The 21,513-nt window shown below is 42.2% G+C and overlaps 2 protein-coding genes across 2 annotated transcripts; one reads left to right on the top strand and one right to left on the bottom strand.

Moving 5' to 3' along the window:
* Window positions 1-3,060: 3,060 nt before the first annotated feature.
* LOC142937722 (glycine--tRNA ligase) lies at window positions 3,061-9,113 on the bottom strand. The gene is made up of 17 exons (XM_076080778.1): window positions 8,956-9,113; window positions 8,195-8,296; window positions 7,855-7,957; window positions 7,580-7,721; window positions 7,286-7,374; window positions 6,557-6,633; window positions 6,313-6,458; window positions 6,077-6,226; window positions 5,816-5,978; window positions 5,533-5,697; window positions 5,343-5,449; window positions 5,085-5,231; window positions 4,908-4,993; window positions 4,648-4,757; window positions 4,137-4,230; window positions 3,812-4,002; window positions 3,061-3,575 (listed from the first exon to the last, which is right to left on the bottom strand). The coding sequence occupies exons 1-17, from the start codon at window positions 8,998-9,000 to the stop codon at window positions 3,450-3,452; spliced, it is 2,043 nt and encodes a 680-aa protein (XP_075936893.1). The 5' UTR covers window positions 9,001-9,113; the 3' UTR covers window positions 3,061-3,449.
* Window positions 9,114-10,403: 1,290 nt separating this feature from the next.
* On the top strand, window positions 10,404-16,773 carry LOC142937481 (glycine--tRNA ligase-like). Its single transcript, XM_076080436.1, has 17 exons — window positions 10,404-10,673; window positions 11,076-11,177; window positions 11,885-11,987; window positions 12,098-12,239; window positions 12,445-12,533; window positions 13,186-13,262; window positions 13,361-13,506; window positions 13,593-13,742; window positions 13,841-14,003; window positions 14,122-14,286; window positions 14,370-14,478; window positions 14,590-14,734; window positions 14,826-14,911; window positions 15,062-15,171; window positions 15,597-15,690; window positions 15,828-16,018; window positions 16,258-16,773. Exons 1-17 carry the CDS (start codon window positions 10,425-10,427, stop codon window positions 16,381-16,383), a joined length of 2,247 nt encoding a protein of 748 aa, XP_075936551.1. The 5' UTR covers window positions 10,404-10,424; the 3' UTR covers window positions 16,384-16,773.
* The last annotated feature ends 4,740 nt before the right edge of the window (window positions 16,774-21,513 follow it).

Raw genomic sequence — 21,513 nt, 5'->3', positions numbered from 1 at the left:
TGGTTTTCAAATAGCACAATATTATTTACCTTGATGACGTAGTTTGATCCTGCCACAACCTGAAACATGTATTTAACTGCTTTGAACTTCCGATAGTTCTTCCCTGTCTCTTTCATCACTTGGTCCTTCACCTGCGTATGAATGAATTAAAATGTGATGTAAATCCAGACTGAAATATAAACCAGGGTTAAGAGACACTCAGAGAGTTGAGTGTGGTTTGTGGTGAAGAATGAAGGTAGATTGAATCTCACCTGATCACAAATCATCTGAATTTCCTGAGTGGCAGCCATTGTGTCACTCCATCCTCCAGATCCAGCCATTGTCAGAAGGTCCGTTGAAGTTAACAGAGAAGTCAACTGTCTGCTTTTCCGTGTCTCGTGTGTTCATGTTCAGCTGGTTATCAGATGTATTTATACTGTGTAACCACCCTGGAGACAGACTGGAAGGTGGCTCTAATGAAGTTCTGGGTGGAGCTACAGTGAAGCTGTGACCTCACATGACTGTGATGAAGAAACCCAGTGTATTGCTTGAGCCATTTAAATAAGTATACTATGTGTAGATTTTTTGAGGTAAAAATATCACCTTAAAAAATGTGACAAAGAATCTTCACCAATAGAGTACTTGACTTAATTCCTGTTCACATGCAGTCAAAACAGTCTCTTTATTGTGTAATAACTGATATGAAGGAGCAGAGTATTCATATGAGACTGCAGATATATAACTAATAGAACCTGCTAATGTTAAATAAGGAAACACAACTTCAGTCAGTGTATTTCTCCGTTTAGTTAGATTTGATACGCTCACTACTCCTTTTTCTATTCTCACAAGAATGTCTTAAATATTTGTTTTCTCCTCCAGGACTCCTGTCAAGTAACTGAGACTAAGAAAGTGTTTCCTGGTCTGTGTAATCAGAACTCACAAGTTTATTTTATTATTTCATCAGAGTGAAGTTAAAAATCTAAGTGTTGAGGTTTGTGTAAACCAGGGGTCGGCAACCTTTACTATCCAAAGAGCCATTTTGCCCTATTTTTCCCCAAATAAAATTTGTCTGGAGCCGCAAAAGCTATTTGATATCACAGCTTATAAAGTTTTGTATATAGTTATATTATATATACAAAAACTATACTTTGTTGTATTTGTGAAATTATAGAACAAGAATAAAGACAATTATTGACATGGTATTGCTATTTTACCTGTTATAACAATATCAAACTCTTATGAAGAGGAGAGTTTGCTGCAGCAGTTGAGAAATCGCTCTTTTTCGCTCATCTCCAGGGTGATACTTTTCAGCACATGCTGTGTGTTTGTTTTGTAAGTGTTGCATTACATTTTTTGTTGTTTGCAAATTTCTCGCCACATTTCAAGCATACAGGTAAGCCAGCATCGTTGGCAGTGAGAGCAAATGAATACTTGTCCACGCAGAATCAAACTCTATTTTCCTCCGTGACTTTTCTTTTTTTGGATTTATCCATTGATAGTTTACCGAGGGTTCAATGTTGCGCCTATACTTTATGATAATAAATAAATAATAAACACGGGGCTCAGTAATCTGCGCCAAGACGTCAGCAACTTTATTCACTTCTCACACTTCATCAGAACCTATTTTTCTCTTTGCGTCTCATCCTCCACAATAAAAGCACCAAACACATACAGGACCTCCTAGAGAGCTCTTAACATGCTCAACATAATAGTTTACACTAGTTTACCGAGGGCGGGGGTCTGCAAATCTTAATTACCCAGATAGCAGTCGACGGGGATCCGCCCCGGAGTCGACTGCTATCTGGGTAACCACCTGCAGGGAAAGGCGCTTGATGCACATTTTAGATGACAAAATATGAAAACATTTTTTATTTTGGCGGCGTGTCCAGCTGCCGTTTGAAGTCACGGTTAGCGGCTTTGAGGAGGACGGACACAAAACGGAGGACTTTCCTTTTGTTATTATTGTTTCTTAGCTATTGTGAAGTCCACACACAAACTAAGAAGGAACTAAACATTGATTGCTCTCCAGAACGACAGAGACTTCAGTCACCAGCAGAGCAAAGTATCAAGCTTGACCCCTGCCTTAAAGTAACGAAAAACAGTCCGATGACAAAACCAATCCCCGAGGCAAAGTCAATAACCGGCGGAACCATGGCGAGACGCCGCGGTCCCTTTGTCCACCGAACCCGCGCTACCTCACCACAGCTCGTCCCGACGGTGGCCCTCTGTGCCGTTCCCAGTGAAGACTCCAGCCTAATAATCCCTGAAACGCTTGATTCGGATCCGTGGCTGAGCAATCGCGGGCAAACCGTGCTCTCCTGAGTCCACTGAACGTAGCTTGCTTCCTCCGGTCTGCGCGCACAATCTTCCCTCGCGTCACCCCCCCCCCCCCCCCCCCCCCCGACACAATGTATGCAAACCAGCTCAACTAAAACAATAACAATAACAACAACAGATGCTATTAATATCGTGTTATAATTACAGGCAACTAATAACATTACAGTACTTTATAGACGAAGGAACATAACCCGCAGGTTCCCCATTCACATTTGCTGTACACACAGGCAGACTTTTAAGATCAAAGTAACACATTTGAATCAATTTGGGTTGGGAGGGTGGTGGTGGTGGTGGTGGTGGGGGGGATCTGCAGTAGATCTGAACATGTGTGTAACCAGATTTAGGACATTTAGTAGAGGTTACAGTAGGAAAGACCCCGGTGTGAACAATACAGTTAATGATGGCTGAACTGCATTTAGCTGCTTCAGTTTCAGGGTCCTGTTATTGTGCATGCTGGCTCACTGGGACACTTGAATCATTGTTAATGTTATTAGTAACACTTGTGCTTTTCCTACACTGACCAGTCAAAATGTTTGCTATGAAAAGAAAGCCTGTTGGATCCATGAAATTTAACACAGAGCGAGTGTTAAATTTAATTTAAAGGTTTGTATTAAATCTGCTTTCCTGCTCTAGTTTCACCAGGACTCTGGAGGAACAAATGTGCTGTTGAAGTTGCAATTCATGATGTTTCAAAGCTTGCTCTATGTAGCAGAGTCGTAAAATGAACAGAAAACATTACAGTCGTAAGCTCGTGTCCAGTACGTGCTGGTTGTTTTAATTGAAATTGTTAAATATCTCAATCCTATCTGCCAGAAAACTGGAATGGTGGAAGCCTCCTTCCCCCGGACGACAATAACCTGATTACATTTGCCTCCCTTTTAAAAACATATTGACGTGTTCAATATATGGATGAAATGTTGCTCATCGGCGAGAACCCGTCCTGTGTAAGCGTTCCACAGCTGGTAGATATGATGGATACATGACATTGTAGTGATTGCAGTGGCGTAGAACACGAGGAGGGCTCGCTGCACCACTATAGCTTATCACAATACAGTTGCATTATTCTTCCTGGTGATGCATATGCAACAAGTCTGTGGAGTTTTTTCGTGGAGCGACTGGCAGGCGAGTGAGCTTTACTCTTCAACCGTTTCCTTCTTGCTGGTCTCCTGTCCTTCAAAGATGGGGTACTTGCTCTCCACTTCCGCCCAGGTCAATGTGGCGTTGGCCAAATCCCGAACAATCACAGGCAACTCACTGACCTGAGGAGAGAAAGATGTTTTTTTTTTTTATTGTGTTAAATTGTGCGTGTAATTACAGCTGAATGCTGCTATTGTTCTCTCTTTTAGAAGCAGAGTCAAGTCACTTTTATGGCCTGTGTAGACAGCTGTATTGATTTGAGTTAGGCAATATGACCTCAAATATAAATCACAGTATTTTCTTTAGTTTTTTTACATCACGGTATTATAAGGATGAACCAAGTGAACTTGTGCTGTACCTCGGCCCTGATCTGCCTCATGGAGTCGCGGTCTCTCAGCGTGGCCGTGTGAGGCGTTTTGTTCACCGTGTCGAAGTCGATGGTGATGCCAAACGCCACTCCGATCTCGTCCGTCCTGGCGTAACGCCGGCCGATGGAGCCCGCGGAGTCGTCCACCTTGTGAGACACGCCGTTCTTGGTCATCGCCTCAGCTAAGAGGGAGAAAGAGAGAAACATAGTAGTTGACAAGTTGAGTTAATAAGTTAAGACGGCAGCAGCAGCACATGCAGTTTCTCCCTTACAGACAGAAATAGAACATATACTTTATCATTATGTGGGCACTTACATAACTCCCTCACGAAGGGCATGAACTCCGGGTTTTGACTCAGAGGCAGGACGGAACATTTGTATGGAGCTACAGTAGCTGGGAAGCTGAAGTACTGAAGAGAAGGGGAACAAAGATTTCAGTAAATGAAGGAAACTTTTAAACTCAATCACAAAAACAATTATCAAATCATGAAACAATCATTTTTGGCAGCTAGGTAGGGCTTTTACAATGAGGCAGCTCATTGTCCAATGTTGACGGTAAATGTTTTCTATTTAACCTTTATTTACACAGGTAATCTCATTGAGACACGGGTTTCTCCTTCTAAAACACTACAGCAATACCACACAGAGTTACATACAGTTATTTTTGCAGCTGCAGCCTTACTGGTCAATACAGCACGCACTGAGGAATTCATTGCTTCAATCGACTACATTTACCATCAACACTGATCGGAGATCCACATTAAAATAAAGTGCTAATTAAATAAGTGTTTCAGGACAACACTCTACCATAATCACTATCGACTTACCGTTCTTTGTTCGTCACCTTCTCTGACGTGGAATGTGTGCTCAAAGATGGAGTACATGATCCTACCGATGCCAAAGGAGGGCTCGATTACATTGGGAACAACTTCCTCCACTGTGGACGACAAAGACGGATGTTATTGAAGCCGTAGCGCCAACGTATCCCCGACATAATCCTGTATTTAAAACTTGGTCCCGGGGTGTTAAAAGAGAAAACACGAGAAACTCAACATTAAGCTAAAACAATAAAATGAATAAATCTCACCGTGCAGAGTCTTCTGGAACCGCTTCACACCGACCATGTCCTTTGTGAGTTTGAAGGTCTTGCCTTCTGACTCGATGGTGAACTCTCTGTGGAGTAAAAGAGAACACGCTGACTGTGCTGCGAACGACAAAACCACGAGCTTTCATCAGGCCGCCGTACGTACTATAGAGCACTCACCCAGTCTCATTGAGCAGCTGCTCCTGCTCTGTAATGAAGCACTCGTCACACACAGACAGGTACTCCATGGCTATCTTAGCATCCTTCTTATACGCCTTTCCAATGGCTCCTTTGTTGGGCTCGAACTGGACGACATTTACAACTTTGTGTGGAGAAGTTAAGGACAACAACAACAAGGCATCTGGGTGCTTAAAATGTTCTTTGTTGTTTGATGGAACAGAGATTTTCTTGTAAGTGCTGCTGCAGTTTTAGGATATGGGTTCTTTTAGAGGCTTTTCAGCGACCAAAGGCACCTTTGTAGCTCGCGCATGGCACAGCAGATCGAAGCAGGACCGGTCAGCACACCCCACGATTTCGATCCAGCCCTGCAAGGGACAAACATTTCCTTTGAGCAAAAAGCGTGCGGACTCCCCGATGAGCCACAAGGAAACAGTGCAGTGGAACGTACGTATGAGGTTTTGGTTTCAGCGTCCCAGCAGTCACAGGCGTAGTGAGCCATCTCGTTGTCCATGTGCTGTCGGAAACGCAGCTTGTCTTTGGCAACACCAACTCTAGTGAGGTAGAGGTAGATCCTCCCGATGAAATACCCCAGGACGGAGTTATTGATCACTCCCTTAAATGAGAGAAGAATGAATGTGAGCGGGAAAGTTTGACGAAAACTATTTGGCACAGCCCTATAAAAAAGCACTCTCTAACAATGCATCATAGTGTTCTTCTTTGGTTATTCCAACCTGCTCCACAGCGTCACCCAGCCTCATGATGTTTGCAGACTGGCCACTAGTCTGAGCCTTGGAGGAGTATAACATGATGTCCAGGTCGGCTACATTGGAGAACTTCGGGTGGACCTTCTCATTTGGATCCACAAAGTGCTCGATTTCCGCCATGGTGAACTCTCTGCGTAGAAATGTGAAGCAATTTCATTCCCGTTTTATGTCACGAGAGATCTCTACAAGTACAGACGGAACGATGAGGCGACCGGGCGGATCTCTCACCTGACACGAATGAGTCCAGAGCGAGGAGAGATCTCGTTCCTGAAGGAGTTTCCTATTTGAGCAGCAGCAAAGGGAAGCTTTCCCTGGTTAAACTCCAGCAGACGTTTGAAGTTGAGGAAGATTCCCTGAGCGGTTTCAGGCCTCAGATAGCTGCAAAGTTACATTGAAATAAATCACAATGACACAAATGCAACATCAAGGAAAAACTTCCCGCAGTATTTTGTGTTTCGTTTTACCCCGGCGTGTTCCCCCCCGGTCCGATGGACGTCTGAAACATCAGGTTGAAGGAGACGGGAGGCGTGAGGTCGTTTCCTGTGATGGGAGACTTGACGTTGTATTTCACGAAGAGATCGGTCAGCTCCTGCTGGGTGTAGTTGTCCATCTGAAAATAACAATAGAAACAGATTTAAAACCCCGTTGGGAACAGCTTTTCCAAAAGGAATCCCTCAAAAAGAGCATTTTGTCTCAGTTAACACTGACCTGAGTGGTGACTTCCTCCATCTCAGCCTTCTTCTCTGCCGTGCACTTCTTATCAGATATCAGCTTCTGGAGGTGGGCTGCAGGACACACAGAGACGTGAACACAGCGCTTCCACAAACAGAGTAAACAAAAAGAAATGAACCTTTATTCTACCTACACTGAGCAAATGAGCTCAAAACTAAATCAGCAGGATGACATGCACATCGTTTCAGAGTAGGTTTGATACGTCAAAATGTCTCTCGACATATCTCAGATAATACAAAACACGACTTGACATATTTTCATTTCATAACATTTTCAAGTTTCGTTGTGTCATCTGAGCCAATTAGCCTCCAAGTCTAACAGGAACTGACATGTTCTCCCTTATATATATATATATATAAATATATCCATTTTTCCTGCTGGCTTTTTTGGCCCAGCTCCAGCCTCTGTGATTCTAGCAGCTTGCATTGCTTTGAAAGCCCCGTGTGATTTCTGCTGGTCCAGCCACTTCCATTCTCCCTCAGGCACAACAGTGATACTCAGAGCTTGGTCAGCCAGCAGAAGCTACTGACAACACAAGTTTGGACCGCATCCATCGCACCGTCTGCAGAGTCTCATGAATAATGCACGTGAGAAGCTTACAAAGACCTCTGCTGGGGTTGTTTTTAGGATGACTAATCTTTAGTTTACACTGTAGTGGAAGCCAAGTCTCTAAATATACGCAGGCAAGGAGGACAAAATGCTTACCTTTGAGGAGGTGGTCGGCCCTGAAGCATTCGCCATTCTTGACATCTTTCACCATGTAGTCAGCAAATTTGTCCACATGTCCTGATGTCCTAAATAAGTGAACAAAATAAAACTTCTGACTTCTGATCCAATCAATATATCTGCAGCCAGGCTATAGGAGGCTGCTATAGTGGCAGCTAGGAACCTTGAGATACTGTCTTCAGCAGTTTCTAACATTATCATTAATTAAATAAACATAAGCGATAACAGAATACTGGTAAACACCCATAGAAAACAGGCATTAGGGACACCTACTTGAGGACAGCCTCTGGGGTCAGCATGGTGCAGTCTATCTCCAGGATCTGCTCCTCCTGGATGAAGTGCTGCCTCCACACCTGCAGGATGTTGTTCTTCAGGGCACAGCCCACGGGGCCGAAGTCATACAGGCCGCTCACACCTAGAAGATAACTGGTGGTTAATCTGCACGTTGGAACATAATGGGGCAATATCTTCCTGTAAGTATGCATGCTCTGTCTGCACTCAAAACTGAAAATGTTGCTGGGTGGTTTTGCTTTTGCCTTCTACTTTACCTCCATATATGGCAAAAGCCTGATCGTAGAAGAATCTCCTCTTTAAGGTATCCTCCATCTTCCCTCTGTCCACCGTGTCATCTTTGGGCTGCAAGGCTAGCTCCTACAAGTGAGGATTTAAAATAATATCAATTACATGTTTTTTTTAAATACCAGAATCACATGCAAAGTAATTATTCTTACACTCAAATGGAAAGTGGAACCAAAGAGTGACAGGAAAAGATTCTGACCATTGCTTCAAGAATGTTCTTCCTGGCTTTGTTCAGAATTACATGCAAAGTAAATATTCCATTACTCAGATGGAAAGTGGAACCAAAGAGTGATGGGAAAAGATTCTGACCTTTGCTTCAAGAATCCTCTTCCGGGCTTTCAGCTCTGCAACAGCTCTGCTCAGATCCTGCTCTTTGGCGCCGTTTCCCTTCAACTGATGCACCAAGTCACCCTGCAGGAAAATACCAAAGACTTTATTTAATTGTCACACAAAACCTCAGAGAAAAATGTACCTTGGAATTGTTTTGTATTTCCATTTGTTCTAAAAAAAAAGAACTTTAATTGTTGATTCATCCAGACCTGAACTCTATGCTGTAATTGTAAAATGAATAAAAAATAAAATGCTGTTGTTTTTATTTATTCATGATATATTATAGCTATGTTATAAAGTGCAAAAAAAAAAATCCTAATTAACGGTTTGGAGCATCAGCAGCCAGCAACTTTAAGTTTCACTTTAGTTTTGCCACGAGGCTCTAGTCATTGAAGAACAATTAAATGTGACACCTGTTGCAACAATGAAGCCAAACAACGTGAACATTCTGCACTGACATTGTTTTACACTTGTTTTGACTCTGACAGGCATAGACTGTGAAACCTTGTGCAATGCTGCCAAGATGCTAAAAATAAAATCGGCGATATTGTTTATATATGTAAAATTATCATTACATTATCCAAACAGACATATTTTGAAGCATATAATAAACTCTCCAATCAACACTTCCAATCGACTCAGTTGTCAGTGGATAAGTCGCTACATGCTAGTTATTGGAAGGGCGTCTAGTTTGGGTTTTTGCATCTTTACACCTGGTTTAAATTGACAAAATATCTCACCTGTTTCCTCACAGCCTCCCTTAAAGGTGCCAGTACTTCTTCCATGTTGACGCTCTCTGCACCGCGCTCTTCCTGCAGTCAGCTGTTGATCTGCTCCGGACTCAACTGCCTTCACTTCCCTCTTCAGGGGTTTCTTCAAGCTGAGGAAAAACAAGGGGAGGCGCCTGTTTGTGTGCAGGCTGAAGGGTTAGATGATTTGTTTGAAACAAGGGCTTTCTGTTGCATCATCCAGGAAGCTCAGACAAAACTTATTGTATTCTGCTGTATAATAAAGTGAGCAAATACCATATGTTCAACCTATCTATGTAGAGTTAACCTTTATTCATAGTCTAGATTCCTAATTCATCTGGCACCCAAGGTCTGGACCCAGAGCACTGACAAATTGTTTAGACCATTTGTGCACACAAAATACATTATGGTAGACTAATATCATACTTAAAGACCCAGTAATTTGTTTATTTGTTTGCCTGAAACAATAAAACTAGATTCTGACATTGAGCCCCTATACAATGCAAAAGCCACTGGCTTAATATATACTGTAAAGGTACTATACATTACTACTACCTAAACATATTTGCACACTAGCCCTTGCAGCCCTGATAGTAGCACAGTTGTCAGCTAGCCTAGCCTTGAAATTGGAAAATAGCTGCAGTGATATGTAAAATAAAAGGAATAAATGTCACTTTCTGTTTCAAGCTGAACACTCAATGTGTCTTCAAAATGTAATAAAAGTTCCATTAAACATTTTTAAATTCAATTAAACGCCTATAAAGAACTATACTTTTTGTGTTGCAAATGTACTTAATATTAAAGGTGCAGACACGTTATCACCTGTATGGAACATAATTGCAGCCAATTAGCTACCATATATATACACAAATAGCTGTATCACTGTACAACATTTTGGTTTCCTGATACTTTTTATGGAAGCCAATTTCCACCAGCAAAAAACGAAAACAAATAGCGAATAAAAAATTGGGTATGATAAAATAAGAAATAGGTCCAAGTATAAATTATGAAATAAAGTCAAGTCTGGCTGAGGGACATTTTATTACATAGTAAGTCACAATTAATAGGAGCCCCGAAAGGTTTATGATGGGAACTATTTTTGTGTTCCCTTGCAATGACATTTGCATTCACCACCCAAAACTATAACCATGACCTTTAGGGGGCTTTGTAGAATAATGCAATAATAGAAATAATAATCAGAATTATTAGACAGCAAATCCGAAATATAGGCGTATAAATCCAAATTATATTTTATTATTAATTTTCATTAATCTAATGTAATTTTCATTATCAGTTTAGTTTAGTTTAATTATTTATTTATTTTACTGTTTTTGACGAATCTGCCGATGCGTCGTAAAGCGCTTGTGCCGGTCGTAGCGAAAGTGCTTGACCGGAGCGGAAGCTGCGTTCACTCATTTTCTCAGAGATTTCATCATTCTCTTCTCGCATTACGGCGGTCCATGCTTCGTAGCGCAGCATCGGCACTGCTGAGGACCAGCACTGAGATTTCCGCCTTCCGTCCGGTGTCTACGGTCCGGATCGTTCGGCAGTCGCTCCGCTACGCCCCCAAAAACAGGCCGTTTTCAACGTCGGTCTGCTTGTGTAAGAAGAAAAAGCAAAGTCTGTGGCTGCACCTAGCGGAAGGACAAACCATGGACGGCAACATTGAAGTGATTCTCGCCCCTTTGCGGCTTGCAGTCAAAGAACAGGTAACACTAGTTATCTCATAATCTCTACTGATATGGACCAAGTCAGTTTGTTTGGGGGAAAATATATATTTTAGTGCCTCCTGTCACATTCAGCCTGTTAGCTTGCCAGGCTAACCGGCCGGTTAACCTGCTCACGAAGCTGTCAATGAAAGAGGACAGCCATTGCTTGCTAGCTAACGGCTAACGCTAGCTGGCTGTCACGTCTGCACCCTTTGCCACGTTTCAGTGCTGCTGCTGCTGCTGCTGATGCAGGCATTTGTGAGCAGGGTGGGGTTAAGAGAAAAGGCTAAATACATGCTGCTACCAAAAAAAAAAAAATGGCCGATTACTTTTGTAAACTGTCTCAGACCTGAGTTGAAATGTAGCCTCAAGGGTTTTCTTTATGCCACCTCTCTGTTTCAGGGGGAGCTTGTGCGCCAAATGAAACAGGATGGAGCTCCAGATGTGGATGTTACTAAAGCTGTGGCTGAACTGAAAGCAAGGAAGAGAACCCTGGAGGCCAAGGTGAGTGGATTTAATGAAATTAATTCAATCTGATTCATTTGTTTTAGTGACTCAAAAGCTCTGCCAAGCCTCAGAATGTGTTGTGGATAAAAGACACAATCATTACGATTGTAGATGTATTATTCACTACTACACTCTCTGTAATAACCTGGCTGTGCTGCAAGTATTGATGTACTTTCATTTAAATTTGGGAAGTGTCCCAACACTTTTGTTCACTTATCGACCCGCCGCGTTGACAAGCAGACTGGGGAATGGGTGCCGGCTCAAGTTTCAGGTGTTTGGTTCTGATATGAAATCAATGTAACGTAATGCTCTAAAGCCCAAAAGGCCACTTAGTAGCACTTAAAGCTTTGAACCACATCTCGTCATTTTGTCTTGCTGATATGAATGTGTTCATGTCCTCATAAGATCGGTAAGAAATTAACCAAACATCTTTACAAATTATATCTTGTTCTCTTTTGGTGTTTTACGTTCATTAAGTGAGGATAACGTTACAAACTGCTGCCTGGTGGTTCCTACGGTCGGCTCCAAAGTGCTAAACTGTGGGTTTTTGTCACATTGTTTAGATTGATTTTTAAAATTCCTAACACTAACTTTAACCCATCTTCTGTTTTGTTTCTTCTTCTTTCCCCGGGGACATCAGGACAAATTAGCTGACTCCATGGTGAACGATGTCAATAACGGTAAACGTATCATTTGCATTACAGGAGCTGTCATTGCAACCCAAAGATGACATTGTCGACAGAACAAAGATGGAGGATACCCTCAAGAGGCGGTTCTTTTACGACCAGGCCTTTGCCATCTATGGAGGTAAGACTTTGAAAGCTAACGTTAAAGGAAATCTAGGTTTCGGATTGGTGCTTATATCATCGTACACGCAGTCTTTAAGCACTCTGTTACCATGCAGTAATGCTCCTCAGGTGTGAGCGGCCTGTATGACTTCGGCCCTGTGGGCTGTGCCCTGAAGAACAACATCCTGCAGGCCTGGAGGCATCACTTCATCCAGGAGGAGCAGATCCTGGAGATAGACTGCACCATGCTGACCCCAGAGAATGTCCTCAAGTAGGTGTCCCTAATGCGTGTTTTCTATGGGTGTTTACCAGTATTCTGTTATCGCTTATGTTTATCTAATTAATGATAATGTTAGAAACTGCTGAAGAAAGTATCTCAAGGTTCCTAGCTGCCACTATAGCAGCCTCCTATAGCCTGGCTGCAGATATATTGATTGGATCAGAAGTCAGAAGTTTTATTTTGTTCACTTATTTAGGACATCAGGACATGTGGACAAATTTGCTGACTACATGGTGAAAGATGTCAAGAATGGCGAATGCTTCAGGGCCGACCACCTCCTCAAAGGTAAGCCTTTTGTCCTCCTTGCCTGCGTATATTTAGAGACTTGGCTTCCACTACAGTGTAAGCTAAAGATTAGTCATCCTAAAAACAACCCCAGCAGAGGTCTTTGTAAGCTTCTCACGTGCATTATTCATGAGACTCTGCAGACGGTGCGATGGATGCGGTCCAAACTTGTGTTGTCAGTAGCTTCTGCTGGCTGACCAAGCTCTGAGTATCACTGTTGTGCCTGAGGGAGAATGGAAGTGGCTGGACCAGCAGAAATCACACGGGGCTTTCAAAGCAATGCAAGCTGCTAGAATCACAGAGGCTGGAGCTGGGCCAAAAAAGCCAGCAGGAAAAATGGATATATTTATATATATATATATATAAGGGAGAACATGTCAGTTCCTGTTAGACTTGGAGGCTAATTGGCTCAGATGACACAACGAAACTTGAAAATGTTATGTAATGAAAATATGTCAAGTCGTGTTTTGTATTATCTGAGATATGTCGAGAGACATTTTGACGTCTCAAACCTACTCTGAAGCGATGTGCATGTCATCCTGCTGATTTAGTTTTGAGCTCATTTGCTCAGTGTAGGTAGAATAAAGGTTCATTTCTTTTTGTTTACTCTGTTTGTGGAAGCGCTGTGTTCACGTCTCCGTGTGTCCTGCAGCCCACCTCCAGAAGCTGATATCTGATAAGAAGTGCACGGCAGAGAAGAAGGCTGAGATGGAGGAAGTCACCACTCAGGTCAGTGTTAACTGAGACAAAATGCTCTTTTTGAGGGATTCCTTTTGGAAAAGCTGTTCCTGACGGGGTTTTAAATCTGTTTCTATTGTTATTTTCAGATGGACAACTACACCCAGCAGGAGCTGACCGATCTCTTCGTGAAATACAACGTCAAGTCTCCCATCACAGGAAACGACCTCACGCCTCCCGTCTCCTTCAACCTGATGTTTCAGACGTCCATCGGACCGGGGGGGAACACGCCGGGGTAAAACGAAACACAAAATACTGCGGGAAGTTTTTCCTTGATGTCGTATTTGTGTCATTGTGATTTATTTCAATGTAACTTTGCAGCTATCTGAGGCCTGAAACTGCTCAGGGAATCTTCCTCAACTTCAAACGTCTGCTAGAGTTTAACCAGGGAAAGCTGCCCTTTGCTGCTGCTCAAATAGGAAACTCCTTCAGGAACGAGATCTCTCCTCGCTCTGGACTCATTCGTGTCAGGTGAGAGATCCGCCCGGTCACCTCATCGTTCCGTCTGTACTTGTAGAGATCTCTCGTGACATAAAACGGGAATGAAATTGCTTCACATTTCTACGCAGAGAGTTCACCATGGCGGAAATCGAGCACTTTGTGGATCCAAATGAGAAGGTCCACCCGAAGTTCTCCAATGTAGCCGACCTGGACCTCATGTTATACTCCTCCAAGGCTCAGACTAGTGGCCAGTCTGCAAACATCATGAGGCTGGGTGACGCTGTGGAGCAGGTTGGAATAACCAAAGAAGAATACTATGATGCATTGTTAGAGAGTGCTTTTTTATAGGGCTGTGCCAAATAGTTTTCGTCAAACTTTCCCGCTCACATTCATTCTTCTCTCATTTAAGGGAGTGATCAATAACTCCGTCCTGGGGTATTTCATCGGGAGGATCTACCTCTACCTCACTAGAGTTGGTGTTGCCAAAGACAAGCTGCGTTTCCGACAGCACATGGACAACGAGATGGCTCACTACGCCTGTGACTGCTGGGACGCTGAAACCAAAACCTCATACGTACGTTCCACTGCACTGTTTCCTTGTGGCTCATCGGGGAGTCCGCACACTTTTTGCTCAAAGGAAATGTTTGTCCCTTGCAGGGCTGGATCGAAATCGTGGGGTGTGCTGACCGGTCCTGCTTCGATCTGCTGTGCCATGCGCGAGCTACAAAGGTGCCTTTGGTCGCTGAAAAGCCTCTAAAAGAACCCATATCCTAAAACTGCAGCAGCACTTACAAGAAAATCTCTGTTCCATCAAACAACAAAGAACATTTTAAGCACCCAGATGCCTTGTTGTTGTTGTCCTTAACTTCTCCACACAAAGTTGTAAATGTCGTCCAGTTCGAGCCCAACAAAGGAGCCATTGGAAAGGCGTATAAGAAGGATGCTAAGATAGCCATGGAGTACCTGTCTGTGTGTGACGAGTGCTTCATTACAGAGCAGGAGCAGCTGCTCAATGAGACTGGGTGAGTGCTCTATAGTACGTACGGCGGCCTGATGAAAGCTCGTGGTTTTGTCGTTCGCAGCACAGTCAGCGTGTTCTCTTTTACTCCACAGAGAGTTCACCATCGAGTCAGAAGGCAAGACCTTCAAACTCACAAAGGACATGGTCGGTGTGAAGCGGTTCCAGAAGACTCTGCACGGTGAGATTTATTCATTTTATTGTTTTAGCTTAATGTTGAGTTTCTCGTGTTTTCTCTTTTAACACCCCGGGACCAAGTTTTAAATACAGGATTATGTCGGGGATACGTTGGCGCTACGGCTTCAATAACATCCGTCTTTGTCGTCCACAGTGGAGGAAGTTGTTCCCAATGTAATCGAGCCCTCCTTTGGCATCGGTAGGATCATGTACTCCATCTTTGAGCACACATTCCACGTCAGAGAAGGTGACGAACAAAGAACGGTAAGTCGATAGTGATTATGGTAGAGTGTTGTCCTGAAACACTTATTTAATTAGCACTTTATTTTAATGTGGATCTCCGATCAGTGTTGATGGTAAATGTAGTCGATTGAAGCAATGAATTCCTCAGTGCGTGCTGTATTGACCAGTAAGGCTGCAGCTGCAAAAATAACTGTATGTAACTCTGTGTGGTATTGCTGTAGTGTTTTAGAAGGAGAAACCCGTGTCTCAATGAGATTACCTGTGTAAATAAAGGTTAAATAGAAAACATTTACCGTCAACATTGGACAATGAGCTGCCTCATTGTAAAAGCCCTACCTACCTAGCTGCCAAAAATGATTGTTTCATGATTCGATAATTGTTTTTGTGATTGAGTTAAAAAGCTTGTTTCCTTCATTTACTGAAATCTTTGTTCCCCTTCTCTTCAGTACTTCAGCTTCCCAGCTACTGTAGCTCCATACAAATGTTCCGTCCTGCCTCTGAGTCAAAACCCGGAGTTCATGCCCTTCGTGAGGGAGTTATGTAAGTGCCCACATAATGATAAAGTATATGTTCTATTTCTGTCTGTAAGGGAGAAACTGCATGTGCTGCTGCTGCCGCCATCTTAACTTATTAACTCAACTTGTCAACTACTATGTTTCTCTCTTTCTCCCTCTTAGCTGAGGCGATGACCAAGAACGGCGTGTCTCACAAGGTGGACGACTCCGCGGGCTCCATCGGCCGGCGTTACGCCAGGACGGACGAGATCGGAGTGGCGTTTGGCATCACCATCGACTTCGACACGGTGAACAAGACGCCTCACACGGCCACGCTGAGAGACCGCGACTCCATGAGGCAGATCAGGGCCGAGGTACAGCACAAGTTCACTTGGTTCATCCTTATAATACCGTGATGTAAAAAAACTAAAGAAAATACTGTGATTTATATTTGAGGTCATATTGCCTAACTCAAATCAATACAGCTGTCTACACAGGCCATAAAAGTGACTTGACTCTGCTTCTAAAAGAGAGAACAATAGCAGCATTCAGCTGTAATTACACGCACAATTTAACACAATAAAAAAAAAAAAAACCATCTTTCTCTCCTCAGGTCAGTGAGTTGCCTGTGATTGTTCGGGATTTGGCCAACGCCACATTGACCTGGGCGGAAGTGGAGAGCAAGTACCCCATCTTTGAAGGACAGGAGACCAGCAAGAAGGAAACGGTTGAAGAGTAAATCTCACTCGCCTGCCAGTCGCTCCACGAAAAACTCCACAGACTTGTTGCATATGCATCACCAGGAAGAATAATGCAACTGTATTGTGATAAGCTATAGTGGTGCAGCGAGCCCTCCTCGTGTTCTACGCCACTGCAATCACTACAATGTCATGTATCCATCATATCTACCAGTTGTGGAACGCTTACACAGGACGGGTTCTCGCCGATGAGCAACATTTCATCCATGTATGAACACGTCAATATGTTTTTAAAAGGGAGGAAAATGTAATCAGGTTATTGACGTCCGGGGGAAGGAGGCTTCCACCATTCCAGTTTTCTGGCAGATAGGATTGAGATATTTAACAATTTCAATTAAAACAACCAGCACTTACTGGACACGAGCTTACAACTGTAATGTTTTCTGTTCATTTTACGACTCTGCTACATAGAGCAAGCTTTGAAACATCATGAATTGCAACTTCAACAGCACATTTGTTCCTCCAGAGTCCTGGTGAAACTAGAGCAGGAAAGCAGATTTAATACAAACCTCACGTATAGCCTCAGATACCGTTGAATCCCCACAAATGATCTATCCTGTGATATCTGCTCTGCCCGACTCCTTCAACAGAACTGCCTCTTTGTAAAGACGAGGAGTCCCACGAGATAAATCCCAAACACTTCGCATATCCCCGGGGCTCAAATATCATCTCAGCCTTATTAAGACCCGTCCGGATTTTACAGAGGAATGACAAGACGGGACCTTTTACTGTTTCAATCTTTTTTTTAATACCCCTCATTGATGGAAAGATTTCCTGACGTTTGATTGATGATCGCTGGTTTCTCAAGGTCTTTAAAGTCAGTTATTCAAAGTCAGTTTCTGTGCTGCTTGTAAACGGCACTCGCTCTGTGTTAAATTTCATGGATCCAACAGGCTTTTTTGTCATAGCAAACATTTTGACCGGTCAGTGTAGGAAAAGCACAAGTGTTACTAATAACATTAACAATGATTCAAGTGTCCCAGTGAGCCAGCATGCACAATAACAGGACCCTGAAACTGAAGCAGCTAAATGCAGTTCAGCCATCATTAACTGTATTGTTCACACCGGGGTCTTTCCTACTGTAACCTCTACTAAATGTCCTAAATCTGGTTACACACATGTTCAGATCTACTGCAGTAAAGGTGATTGGATTCAGAAACACATAAAAAAATAATTAGAACAATGAAACTGAAAATAAATGGAATGGAAATGGTGAAATCAGTAGCAGCAGAAGAAGCAGCAATTGGATATTAATTAAACAGCGAGTCCTCTTCTCCTTCTAACATAGAATTCCTGTAAGAAGACGTTTCCAGCATTATCATGATGACTAGATGTCCATTTTTAATGTCTTATGATTATCAATGCATATTTTGAGGTAGGGATTAACTACTGACTTAAATACACAGGGCATATGTTGCATAATCTTTCTTAATGTGTCCACATGTTTGAAAAGAGCTTCTTGCCAGTTCATTTGTTCCACAAGGTGGCATCAGAGGCAAGCTTATGATTTTTTTGTTGTCATTCAAATCCTACAGCGCCCAAATAATCCTATTACGTTCATTTAATTGACCATTTTGCACATAATTTAAATTTTTTGAACACATTTTGACAATTAAATAATAATTGGGCATACTGTTTTAATCTGCAAAACATCTGGATTCTGCTTCATCTAGATATTAGCCTATTGAGGAGGAAAACTAAGTACCTCTATGCATATTTCTTGTTTTTTTAATTTCATGATCTTTTATTGTGTCTTTTAATTTGTGTCCAAGCCTTTTGAAACTGAGATTCCAGGTACTAAACTGGTGTAATCATGTTACATTCTGTTTTGAAAATAGTCTATAATATCAAGGAATGTCAAGGACACATTGCTTCACATCATAAGTGATCATGGACGCATTCTGAGACATGGAACTCTGGGCACAGACCTGCCAAAGGCCCCATCACCTCTCCTACATAGGAGCAAGACACACAGACTTTACTCAGTTGTGTTTCTCTTTGTGGTCATTTTGAATCTCTACCTGATTTGTACGTGTCTCTTTGAGTTACATTTTGTAGGTGAAGGCAAGCGTGGCCCCTTGACCTGTGCCCGGTTGGCCCCGTTCAATAATTCATTATTTTACAACATATACCATGTCATTGTTTATGTGGGGTGGACCTCGAAGGCTCAACATCTTTAGGGAAACTACATGAAAAAAAGGCTTGTGCAGAAAGAGGATTTTGAGATTCCAATTCCTTCCTGAACTACACCCACGTTCATAAAACATTCAAGGACTTCGCAGTTTGACAGCACACCAGATGTAAGCTACTTGAAGGCAGCGAGAAAGATCATCTGTGTCCTATCAAAGTTTATATCAAGCCCATATTAATTTGAATTATTCATCAACCGAAATACGTTGCCTGAGGGAAAGAGAAACGTCAAAGGCCAGCAATGTTTGATGTCAATGATCAAGACGTGAATGCTCCAGTGTTAGGCCTCATGTCTTATTAAGGTAGTATCGGTTAATTATAGGCAGCGTTTTACGTCATCTCTTTGACGCTCCCGCCCTTTACCAACAAGAGGGTGAGGAAGTGTTTGTGCCCTGCAGCTGGGATTTTTCAAAGAGCGATTATCTACTATGTCCCCAGCAAGCTCTTAAGTGCTGCGCTCGTGTCATTCAGGACTGACTGTTGTTGCCTCGTACTTCATGTTTTCATTCAACTGAATGTTTTTTTTAATACATAACCAACCTTGATATTACATTGCAAATAAAAGATAAACCAACTGGGAGAGTGAACAACGTCATCTAATACTTGTGAGCCAGAAAAGTACCCACAGATTCAAGCCATTGTTGTAAAACTTTCTAATATGTAATGCTTTGCAAATAGTTTATACGTTGTAACTAATTACTTTATTAATGCATTTACCAGTGCTTTATAGATACACCCTCAATTAATGGGTTGCCAGGTTGTATACATCTTCTGTAGCAGGTGTTAATCACCTTGCAGGACAGTAATTGATTTTCTGCCACTAGGCAGCAGTGAAATTAAGCTGTGAACACAAAACTGATGTATCCCCTTTTACGTTGATAATGCAAACTTAGCCAACTGTTGCCTACATACACATCTAACAGACATAAAGCAACATTAGCATTATTTGGAGTAGTGTTTCTGGCCACATGATGAATGTAGTGCAACAAGCAATATTCACTCTCTTTTAGCTCCGTTTTGGTCCCCACCAACTCCTGAGGGAAATATCGCCAACTTTGTGTGCTGGTTATTGCTTGGCAGGAAGTGTACAGTTGGTTTTTAGAAAATATATCAATGAATGAATGAATCTTTATCTTGTAATAAACAGACTCTGATACGCAAATGTTTGCTGTAAAACTCTGAATTTCTTTTCTCTCAATCTTATTCTTGTGTTTCTTTGAGGAATTATTCGTTCAGTCTATTTCAAGTAGCCACTCTGTACTTACAAGCTCTGCATCATCACATTTCAAGTGGCAGACACAGTAACCTGACACCGTTTGTCAAGTGCTGAGAAGTGATTGTGCAAAGTGGCTCAGAGACCCGTGTTGTGGTGTCAGTTGTAAGCATACATTACTGTAAACATCAGGGCAGAGTCACCGACCCACATGGAGAGCATCATGTCGGCTGGGATATTACGGGCTAATTATGAGCGGCATCAACAGATGACAGCCTGCACTTACTGCTGTTTTCCTCCTGTCCATCTGCCATCATGCTGTGCACTTGTCTCTCAGGTGGGGTCATTTAGGGCCGCGTGGGCCTCGGCTCCGTTAAAGTGACAGCGAAGGTGAAGAGGGACGGACACTCAGACGGCGTCACTGCTGGCAACGAACCAGAAAACCACTTTATCTCCCTTGTTGTTATTCTACGGACCACCGAGACTGAAATAGCTTGAATAATGTCTGTTTGTCAGTGCGTGTGGAGGGTCTAGGTCTGCGGTGCACAGGTGGATATCAGTTCAAGAGATGGGGAACAGGCTGCACGATGTAAACAATAGATTAAAAGGGCAATTGACCGATTTTACACTGATTGTATGAAGCATTCAGTGGCTCTGGAGGAGAAAATAACCCTGATGATGTCTAGTTATGTCGTCAGGGTTATCTCAGCATGGGCTTTGAGAGTATTTATATTTAACCAAATCCTGTGTCATGGAGTTAGAAAGAAATGGTAATTTATCAGTAATGCTCTGACAAAAAGAAAGATGCTCTTGAATTGCATTATGTGAAATGTAGACTATCAAGTAGTGTAGTCTAAATGTATTCTGTTAAGCAATTTTGGAGTTTGATCCATATTTACAATCAGAGGATAGCTCTGCTCCACAGATTTCATTAATGGTACTAAGTAATTAAAATCAAGTTGCATATATTGTAAAAATAGGCGGTGGACATGAGGAAATCTGTCTCTCTTTCAAAATGACTGACAGAGAGCTGAAAAGACAGCGCTTGTATCACATTGAAAGACAAACATCAGCAAAAGAGAACCTGGCAACCCCAAAGTTATTCATATTAATTAGTAAATTATTTGTGAATTAAGTCATTAGTTACAACTTGGGTGTCTTATTAAAAAGTGATAGCTTATTGTGTGAGTCTTCGGACATTATGGAAATACAATTCAAATCCACTGGAGTAGCTCCGTAAATTCAACAATTGAATCTAATAAAACACAATAGAGATATATTTTACATACTCACAATATCATTAAAGATAATGTTTCATCCATAGAAACTGAGCCGTCATGTGCTTGTAGATCACAATTCTGTAAGTGGCCCTAAAAATGTTTCATTAAAATATTCCTGGTATTTTGGGGAAGGCTTTAAAACAACATTAAGTCAATCATACAGGGAGATGAAATTCAGCAGAAGACATTTTAGCAGTTAAGTGAGTCTAGAAAATGTAAAAAAAGAAGAAGAAAAAATAAAAAAATGAACTCTTGACCTCAGTATTTCTAAAACCCTGGTTGCTAGAAAACGTATTTCCAGTTCCAAATATTAACAAACAATTGAAATGTTTAGAAGCATCTTTAAACATATTATCTTGTAAAATCAGTTCCTGTAAATCTGCCCTGAGCCTATAAGCTTGTGAACACCAACAAACTGAGTGGTGGGC

The sequence above is a fragment of the Anarhichas minor genome, unplaced genomic scaffold (assembly GCF_050575085.1).
Source record: "Anarhichas minor isolate MPS153535 unplaced genomic scaffold, ASM5057508v1 ptg000074l, whole genome shotgun sequence".
In the NCBI taxonomy this organism is placed as follows: domain Eukaryota; kingdom Metazoa; phylum Chordata; class Actinopteri; order Perciformes; family Anarhichadidae; genus Anarhichas; species Anarhichas minor.
This window is presented reverse-complemented; position numbering and strand designations above follow the sequence as displayed.

Bases quoted from the DNA above. Each gene is read 5' to 3' on its own strand.
- LOC142937722 (XM_076080778.1), bottom strand. From the start codon at position 9,000: ATGGAAGAAGTACTGGCACCTTTAAGGGAGGCTGTGAGGAAACAG. The intron at 6,459-6,556 runs GTCAGTGTTAAC...TGTTATTTTCAG, and splicing joins TGGAGGAAGTCACCACTCAG to ATGGACAACTACACCCAGCA. The intron at 5,232-5,342 runs CATATCCTAAAA...AACTTCTCCACA, and splicing joins GAAAAGCCTCTAAAAGAACC to CAAAGTTGTAAATGTCGTCC.
- LOC142937481 (XM_076080436.1), top strand. From the start codon at position 10,425: ATGCTTCGTAGCGCAGCATCGGCACTGCTGAGGACCAGCACTGAGATT. The intron at 14,004-14,121 runs GTTGGAATAACC...CTCTCATTTAAG, and splicing joins TGGGTGACGCTGTGGAGCAG to GGAGTGATCAATAACTCCGT. The intron at 16,019-16,257 runs GTACAGCACAAG...TTCTCTCCTCAG, and splicing joins TGAGGCAGATCAGGGCCGAG to GTCAGTGAGTTGCCTGTGAT.